General features: G+C 35.6%; 2 protein-coding genes across 3 annotated transcripts; both read left to right on the top strand.

Annotated features, from left to right (window-relative positions):
* The first annotated feature begins 314 nt into the window (after window positions 1-314).
* On the top strand, window positions 315-2952 carry LOC114728742 (peptidyl-prolyl cis-trans isomerase FKBP16-1, chloroplastic-like). The gene is made up of 7 exons (XM_028915685.1): window positions 315-692; window positions 804-838; window positions 1283-1376; window positions 1597-1657; window positions 2167-2212; window positions 2589-2659; window positions 2745-2952. The coding sequence occupies exons 1-7, from the start codon at window positions 535-537 to the stop codon at window positions 2844-2846; spliced, it is 567 nt and encodes a 188-aa protein (XP_028771518.1). The 5' UTR covers window positions 315-534; the 3' UTR covers window positions 2847-2952.
* A 777-nt stretch (window positions 2953-3729) lies between these two features.
* On the top strand, window positions 3730-7563 carry LOC114728741 (protein transport protein SFT2). Of its 2 annotated transcripts, none has more exons than XM_028915684.1 (4): window positions 3730-4281; window positions 6061-6328; window positions 6466-6570; window positions 7171-7563. In XM_028915684.1, the coding sequence occupies exons 1-4, from the start codon at window positions 4127-4129 to the stop codon at window positions 7279-7281; spliced, it is 639 nt and encodes a 212-aa protein (XP_028771517.1). In that variant the 5' UTR covers window positions 3730-4126; the 3' UTR covers window positions 7282-7563. The 2 variants fall into 2 exon arrangements, with proteins under 2 accessions (XP_028771517.1, XP_028771516.1); XM_028915683.1 differs by having other exon boundaries at window positions 3730-4317.
* Window positions 7564-9128: the final 1565 nt, after the last annotated feature.

Genomic DNA, 9128 nt, shown 5'->3' with positions numbered 1-9128 from the left:
ATTATATATGCGTTGAAGTGAGGAAAAAAAGGCTGAAATGTTAAAATTTGATTAGAGAATTAGTTATAATTAGTTATTAACGAAAGCACATGTACGTCTTTTTTTTTTTTTACCAGAAAGCACATGTACTTCTTTGAAGATAATGAATCGCTGTGAGAGGAATTTATAATTATTAATGTGTATGCTCTGTTCCTGCAGACGCCTTCGCAACCTGAAGAATGGGATTTTCATCGTTTTGCTCTGTTCCCCTTCCATGCTTCGCCTCTCTATTCCCCCTTTCCGAGGTGATAATTTCCCTCTTTTTCATTCCATTTGTGCTCTCGGATTGTGAACCTTTTCGCAGATTCACAGCCTTGGTCATTTCCTCTCTGTGTTTTCCGTTATGAGGAATTCGTAGTCATGATTTTGTTTAATTTTCTGAATCATTCGAGTGCTTATCGTGTTCTGTTTTCCTATTTTATTCAATGTTATAAATCACTGCCTCCGTCAAATATTGCTTGAACCAGTTGCATTGAGAATGGAAATGTCAAATATATGGCGCCCGTAAGCTCAGACAACACGCTTGTATTAACACTCAAAAGATTTTCAAGAAGGCTAATTCTACAGTTTGTGGGGCTTAGCCACATATGTAATACTCGTTCGATTTTGGCTGCACCAATAATGCCAGAGATGAAGGAACCTGAAGTCTTGCGGTTCATCTGCCTTTTTCCCTTTTTAAACCTTTTTTCTTTTTTACTTTCATGAATCATAATCTTTCTATATATTGTGATAAGTGATTATTATTTTTAATGTGAAGCATCTAGGACTTTTAAGCTTGACAGTGGAGTGAGGATTCAAGGTACAAAGCTTTCTAAGCTTCCTCTCATGAAGCTTCTTTTTCTCTCTTTCTTTTTGTCCACTTCTTTTTCTGTGAGAAGAAGTGGCATACATGCTAGAACAAATGTTCATGCAAGGACACTTAAGGTAGTGTTTGGACGATGAAATTTAGAAGACACGAGAATTTGATTTCTGCAGCTACTTCCCGGAACACATGATGGTTTAATGATTGATTTTTCCTCCTTATAGAATTAGAAATCCAAGTCCCTGGTGCTTTTTCGGTTGGCACATCACCAATATGTGAAGGATGGCTTCATTTTCTTTTTTTGGCATTGCATCACTTTGTATGAATGAGGACCATTTAATCCTCCCATGCTCCTTTAAATAGGGAATGCATTTAGTACATTCAGGCAGCCGTTGCTAATATTTGCAAATAATTAGCTTTTCTTTGGAATGTTCATATTAGATATTGTTGAAGGAGAAGGACCAGAAGCACGTGGCGGAGACTTAGTCGAATTCAACTATGTATGTAGGCGTGCAAATGGATACTTTGTTTACAGGTAGCTTCATACCGTGGAATTCTTTCTTTACCCTATTAATAACCTACATGAAAGTATTAAACTAATTCTCATGTCCCAAATCATAGTAGGACTTCAGACATCGTATCATTCAGTTTCTTGTTTCATATTTTGGTTATTCTCCCTTTCTCGTCTTTGTGTCAGTAATATCTAACCTAGTTCTCTTACGGTCGCTTGGTTTTTATCCTGTGATTCGTGATAGCACTGTGGATCAATTCAGCGGAGAAAGTAAACCAGTTATACTTCCTTTGGATGAGAATCAGGTCAGAAATTTCTTGTCACTCTATGTATGGAGGCCGATAAACCTCAAAACATGGCTACCAGATGAAGTTTATCCCTTTTCTTTTGCTTTTTCAATCAATTTATGGAATTTAGATGGTGTTAAAAAAATAAGTTCCTGTCTTGAATGGAAATGTTAAAATGAACATTGGTAGCGGGGGATTTAATTGAATCCTTTTCTTTTTAGAAACTAAATTATGATTGTCAACTCATATTTGTTATTTAAGATACCTGGTATCACGAAAGGAGAGAATAATGCGGGGTAGAAGAAGAGAAGAAGAATAGGGACCATTAATCCAACAAAACTTAGACTGCAAACTTAAAGACAAAGGGTTTCATGCCTTCCCATCTACTAAGATATGACCGTAGTGATTGGTTAGTGTATTGATCATCTAACCCTTGATCTGGCATCAAGCCAAAGGAAGAGCCTCTTCTTAGTCTGGTAATTCTTCAGTAAACCTTTAATTAAGTGATTGGTTAATTCTTGTAGCAGATGATAGAAGGCTTGAAGGAGGTCCTGACTGGCATGAGAGTTGGTGGTAAGTTCAGAGATGATCGTCATTAGTTACTACTTTTTAAAGATCTCGATACAGACGAATCCAATTTTAAGGGGACGTGTAAGCATGTTGTTCTCTTCAGTGAAAAATGGCCTTTGACATGCATATATATATTTTTACAATTGATTTTGTCTCTCTAAATAAGTTTCTCCTGACAAAGAATGTCTTGATACCTCTTATTTTTCTTCTGTTCTGATCCAGAAATCACATCCCATTCAGAATGGTTGCTAATTTCATTGTCTACATAATTGTCTCTATCGCTGCCAAGCATCAAAACTAATTTGAATTCATCCTTAAATCACTATGAAAGAAGGCAAAATATTGAGGGATCTTACAGTTATGGAAGTTTCATTTACAGGAAAGAGAAGAGCACTGGTACCACCTTCAGTGGGATATGTGAGTGAGAACCTGAAGCCAGTACCAGAAGAGGTCAGATATGCAGTTAATAAGACTATTTTGGACATTGATAATAAATTTTTTTGCAGAATCTGATTTCTTTTGTTGATTAATGCAGTTTGGTCCTCGACGCAGCCTCTTTTCTCATGCAAAGGAGCCTTTGGTATTCGAAGTTCAACTTTTGAAAATTTTGAGTCTCCCCTCATCATCTGTATTTTGAGAGTTTTATGCACTTATCGTTGACTCCTATGGAGAAGACTACTAGTATTTAGTCCAAAATTTTTGATATCTTTCTATGTTATCTCCTCCTGGTATTATATTCCAAATTTCATGCTCACTTCCACAGTTTTAAATTGTGCGAAAAGTGAGAAGTCCCATGTTTTACTTTATTTTTCCTCCATATATATAAGGATAACTTTTTTTTTAATTATGCATACTTTTATTTGATTCTTAATTTAAAATTTTTTAAAATTATATGGGTGAAATATTCGTTTTTTCCCTTAATAATATATTAATGGCAGAGGACAAGTCTTGACCCAAAAAGATATATGGAGATCAAGTCAAATAACTTGATAGATTTGTAAAAATTAAAAATATTTCATCAAATTGGTTCATTTGAGTGTGTATAACCATGTGTACTATTTTTTTCACATAACTATATAATTAAATAGTAATATTTTAAAATAAAATATTTGGTCATATGTGATTAAAGAATAGGGTATAATAAATATAAAAACTAAGGTGTTTTTAGTTTTTCAATAAGCTGCGTTGAATGAGTTAAGCCAAATAAAGATATACTAAGTATTTTCTTCCGTATTTGATATAAGAATTAATTTGATTGTAAATATAAAACTATAATCTATTTTATCTTTTATATTTATTATTTTTTAAAAATAATCCTTATAATAGTTGTATATGTTAAATATTTTATCAAATGATAATTTTATGCAATACACATGATTAATAATAATATTTTAATACAAATAATATCTATTTATTATAAATAATTATCTTAACAAATTTTGTTCACCTAGTCAAAGACTTAAGGATTGGAGCTACTGCTCATTATGTTTAGATGATACCGCCTAGTGCCAACTTTGTGATGTTCTTCGGGCCCGAAGAAACAAAAACAGTTTTTTGCGCCATTTTCTAACCGCGCTCTGTTTCTCTCCGAAGTCCGCACTCCTATTCTTCCCAGATATGCTACAAGCACCGGAAACGATCTTTCGTAACGAGCACTCAAGCTTGGAGTTGATCGGGACTGTTGCGGCACAAAACTGAGTCACTGAAGCGCACGACTCCTCTATTTTTCCTTTTCTCTGGATATCTTTCCTGAAGAATCGCGTAGTCATGCGGAGAACATTTTCGCCGTTCAGGTGTTGATTTGTGAACAATCCCAGCGCCTGGAATTCAAACGTGATTATATCTTCTTTGATTGGTTGTGTTTTGGTACTGGGTTTTGAGAGCCAAGGAAGCAAAACAGAACAAGAGTTGCAGAAAATGGCCCAGGGATGGTTCTCAAAGAGCAATTACAGTGAAGATCTCAATAAACCCTCGCCCTCTTTGTTGGACCAGTGGAATTCCTACGCATTGTCACAGAACTCGCAAGACAGCTCCGATTTGGGTTTTGGTTTCGATCTGGAAGCAGCAGTTAGGTCAGCCAACGACACTGTCGCCGGCACTTTCAATGTGTAAGCCATACCCCCGGCTTCTTATTTCAGAGTCAGCTTTGTGTGGTGTTCTCTGAACTTTGTGAATCCTGTGATGACATATGATGTGATTATTGCAAATGCATGGTTGTTAGTGTATTTGCGTAATCTGATGAGTAATCAGCGATATCTTCCGTACTTCCCTTCTGAGATTGTATAACTGAAGGCTTTTGCTAGATTATGCTGACTAATTCTGAGCATTCTTTCTCTATAATATTGCCATCTCAAGCGATGTAACGCCTTTATCTACTTCTTTCTTTCTTTCTTTCTTTCTCTCTCTTCTCAACAAGCTTTCGTGGAACTCAATATTATATTATTATGCGAAGAAAAAGGCAGTTTTTGCTTGATTTTTAATAATATAGATGAGCACATAACAAGGTTCCTTGATTGGTGATGAAGTCGGTTTTATAAGGAAAAGTAGTACCTTTAATCATATTTTTATTGAAATGCAAAGGCATACTTGTCAGTGTATAAGCCTAATGTGGTGTGATGATTAGTAAGTGATGCTGTCTGTGCTCTGGTTTTGAAGTTTATATTACTGAGAGCTTTTGCTAGATTCTCTATGATGTTTCCATGCATATATTTGAAGTGATATGAAGACCTTATATTTTCGTCACACTTCCACGGAACAAAATCTTATGGAAAGGAAAAATAAAGATTCTCATTGTATGTTTATTGATGTAGATAAACATATAACAAGCTTTTTTTTTTTTTTGGTAGTGAAATTTGAAGTGAATTTTATTAGGGAAAGTAGTCCGTTTCTCTCTTTGATTATATTTCTGTAATTTATTTACTTATATGATTAGAGTTGTCTATCAACTGCAAATGTGTCTTAGCTTGTATGAAAAACAAAACATTGGAGGTTATGCCATGAGGAATACCCAACCATTCTGGTCATCTATACCATGCTTTTGTTTCAGTTTTATTTGTTCTCCAGGATTCCCTGTTCTGATAAGTTTCTTGACCGGCTTTTAGCTTTTCCAATTGGATCAAGTAGGACCAAGACTGACCGGATAGAGTGTAAATTCCACCTTCGACAGAATGGTGTCTCTTGTTTCATGTGTTCTGAAGATGGTACTCTTGTAGAAAGACAGCTTCTAGAATCTAGACTTTGGATAGTTAGGATCCAGACTGACCAGATAAAGAGTAAATTCAACCTCAGTGCAAGATGTGAAGTCAATTGACTACTAACGCTATTAGATTTTTTGTGTAGGGGGATACTGGGTTTGCATCTTCAATAGAGGATAATATACAAAGTTTTTGAAACTTTCTGTTGAAGCTGAACTCTAGATTTTTCAGATATTAACACCTGGTGTTGCCCAACTGCCCCAGTGCAGAATTTGGTTCCATTAACTATAATTTGTTCTAAGTACATTCCAGAACATTTTTAATTTTTCCACCCTATGTGTGAAGCAACTCTTGTTTAAAAGAAATTTATGCATAAACACATGAATTATCTCTTTATTCCAGGTTGCTAATATACATAGGCATACTGTAACTGACACAATTTTTTAATGTAATTCTGTGTGGAAAAAGCATGTTCTATTCTGCTTTATGTGAAATATGGCCGAGAAGTCAGTGATACTGTTCTCGAGCTTCCCTTTCTGATGGTACAAACAGCAGGATAACGCTCAGTTGTTTTTTCAAATAATTGAATTGCTCATGCCATGTTGAAATAACATGTTGGTTAGTAGTAGTTAATTTTTTTTCCAAATAATTGTTTAGGGTCTCGCAGGGTGTGAGCAATATACATGGCAACTTTCAGTCTGCCACTAGTAACGTTCCTTCTGGAAAGGCAATAATGTATTTTGGTTTGTTTTTGGCAACTGGGATCTTCTTCATTTTCATTGCATTCACCATGTTCCTTCCCGTCATGGTCGTTATGCCCCAAAAGTTTGCTATATGCTTTACTCTTGGCTGCGGATTTATTATTGGATCATTCTTTGCTCTCAAGGGTCCAAGGAATCAGCTTGTCCACATGTTATCAAAAGAGGTACCTATCTATATTCTGTTGATAAAATAACTTCTCCAATTTATGTGTGTTTGGGTAAAGAAGACCGTGTCCTTGATCTATTGCATGTGTTTGATTCTTTCCTCTTACTGTGGCTTCTCTGTGCGATTGTTATTCAGAGGCTACCTTTCACGTTGGGTTTCGTCGGCATCATGGTCGGCACCATATATGTATCTATGGTTCTTCACAGCTACATCCTCTCTGTGGTATTCTCTGTTTTACAGGTATCATTCTCATGTGCTGGTAAAATGAGGGAAAATCTCATGCAAGAAAATTAAATGCTGATGATTCCCCTGGATTTCATTTAATATAGATCCCTTGCATGTTTGAGTTGTATATATTAAATTGTTAAGCTAAACTTGCAAATAAAGAAACTTGAGTTGTAAATATAAAAGTTTATCTTGTAAATATTAAATTCTTTGGGACCTATTTGTATCAAATGAAATTTGAGGGGACCTATTTGTTTTTTATTTTTTCTACTCAGGACCTATGGATTGGAAAAATTATTCTATGTTGGATTTTCCTTTGGGTATCGTTGTTAATGCATGCAATTGATTTGTAGTTTGTTTAAAGGCATTTGCATATGATATTTGGCAACATTTGTTGTTTGCAAAGAATGCGATTATAATAGACCTTATACCCTTATTCCTGTGCCCATTTCTTTTGTGATGATGGAGTGCGATTCCATGAAATGGCTTCTTCCACTGGTGGTGTGGGAATAGGTCTTCCCTACGGATTTTTTCTTATATCATTGATATTGATTCATTTTTATTTCTAAAACTATTCAATCTTCAATTAAAGTAATATTTTGGTTATGCTTGCAGGTTCTAGCACTTGGATATTATGCTTTATCGTATTTTCCTGGAGGATCTGCTGGAATGAAATTCCTTACTTCTGCTTTTACCTCCTCAATTCTGAAATGTTTTGGTAGATGACTTGATTTTGGTTAATTGGGAGTGAGGTTAACACTTTGTCTATATGGTAGATGACTTGTATAGTTACCTTAGAATCTCAATGAAGTTTTGAACTGATCTGGTAACATTGCTATTGTAAATTCGAGTATCATCCTTCCCCCCATCCAAAAAAGAAATTTTTTGTTGCCACTTCTAATAGAAAGGAATCCTTCATCAATGGTTGTGAATCACTGATTTTTCTCAATCTTTATGACTTGCTGCTAGAAGAGAGTATACATTTACCTCCCGGATACAAGCTGCTAACCATGAACATAGTCTGATCAAGGTGCTAAATAACTGCTTTGCTTCATGTACCCTTACTTCTTATAAATGATTCTTTTATTATTATTATTTCCTATAATGAGAATATTTTCTTACAGATTTTCACCTTATCTGCTATAACTTTATTTTGTTATTTGAGTGGTCTTGAATCCGCCTATGAGAGGAAATCTGCAATTTCTCTTCAAATAGATGTCAAAACCTTGGGGGGGGGGTAAATATCTTGGCTGATCAAGTCAAAATAGCTACAACTGGTGGATGTAAACTAGCAAACAGTACATTTAGAATGACTGCTTTCAAATCAGGCTTAGCTGGGAGCTGAGGTGTTCTCGTTTAGTTTCACTTTTCACCCTTGATTAAATAGAGTTCTGAAATGATGGCCAAATATTTGGTTTGTTTTTTGAACCATGAACCTGGCTCAACTTAGCAATTTTCTTAATTCAGTTTCAGCAGAGCCTTTGTAAACACTGGTTAGTCCTAGTGAGAGAGACTTTTTTTCCTTGGACCCATTTGTGATCCTTGAAAATACCATTGAGGTATAGTGGTGGGGAATAACATGTGATGATGATCAAAACACAGTAGTTTGTTAACCGTAGGCTGGAGATCAAAGTTAAAGATTACAAGTGGGACCATCATATCTTCACATTCAAACTCTACTATTCTTGCCACCATCATGATCATGTACATTAGACAACATAATTGTTCACAAGGCTTTGACGCTGATTGAATTGGATGATTCTATCAGTGGTTAAATCAGTATCAGTTGGTTGAATCTTCAGCTCCTGTTTCTCCAGACAATTGCCCAGGACCCCCCCTTCCCCCCCAAATATCTGTCTGCCCACTTTTAAAAATAGTTTAATTGGTTACCATAAAGTAAGAACATTTTCCGGATCTGAAGGGGCTATGGAACTTTTCACCTAGGTTAATTATGCATTATAGTTCGAATTGACTCTTGCTCCATGGATCTAACACTTTGGTTTACTTCTTTTACTGCTATTCTTATGTTGAGAATTGATGTTTGCTACAAAAATGCAACAATAAGTGGCTTGTACTTCGAAGTTATAACAGCTATCTCCGGTGAGTTTGTCATTTATTCTTATCAGAATGTTAGCGTTACAGATGAAGGACGGGGTAAAAGAAAAAATGGCGAAAAGCCCTGAAGTGTGCTTTACGCACACGCGTGCACACACACAAGTGCGAAGAAGCAAAAAAGGCTAAGCATACTAGACGTGTGGAGTTGATTGGACGTGTTCAAAGTAGTGTGGTTCAGGTAAAAAGGAGGATTTTTTAATACTCTTTGGTCAAGACGCTTAGTCCCACTTTGCGTCCATTACCTCCAATAATTTATAGCATTGGAAAGTGATTTGGGAACAGAAACCCTGATCTTAAGGAAATATTTGGACCGATATAATGAGATTGGACCTTGATTTGACATTTAATATGAAGATCATGAACGAGCAAGCCGTGGTTCTGTGTGGTATTACATCTTTTAATAATGGAATTATTGAAAGGCACAGGCCCATCTTCATCATCGAGGGCGTACAAAGCTG

This window comes from Neltuma alba, unplaced genomic scaffold, assembly GCF_004799145.2.
Source record: "Neltuma alba isolate B1F8T4 unplaced genomic scaffold, ASM479914v2 tig00012567_pilon, whole genome shotgun sequence".
NCBI classification, from domain to species: Eukaryota; Viridiplantae; Streptophyta; class Magnoliopsida; order Fabales; family Fabaceae; genus Neltuma; species Neltuma alba.
Note: the sequence above shows the minus strand (reverse complement) of the source record. Positions and strands in the feature narration are given on the sequence as shown.

Excerpts from the sequence above, each read along its gene's own strand:
- LOC114728742 (XM_028915685.1), top strand. The coding sequence starts at position 535 with ATGGCGCCCGTAAGCTCAGACAACACGCTTGTATTAACACTCAAAAGA. Across the intron at positions 1,377-1,596 it reads AATGGATACTTTGTTTACAG|CACTGTGGATCAATTCAGCG; the intron begins GTAGCTTCATAC and ends GATTCGTGATAG. Across the intron at positions 2,213-2,588 it reads GACTGGCATGAGAGTTGGTG|GAAAGAGAAGAGCACTGGTA; the intron begins GTAAGTTCAGAG and ends TTTCATTTACAG.
- LOC114728741 (XM_028915683.1), top strand. The coding sequence starts at position 4,127 with ATGGCCCAGGGATGGTTCTCAAAGAGCAATTACAGTGAAGATCTCAAT. Across the intron at positions 6,329-6,465 it reads TCCACATGTTATCAAAAGAG|AGGCTACCTTTCACGTTGGG; the intron begins GTACCTATCTAT and ends ATTGTTATTCAG. Across the intron at positions 6,571-7,170 it reads TGGTATTCTCTGTTTTACAG|GTTCTAGCACTTGGATATTA; the intron begins GTATCATTCTCA and ends TTATGCTTGCAG.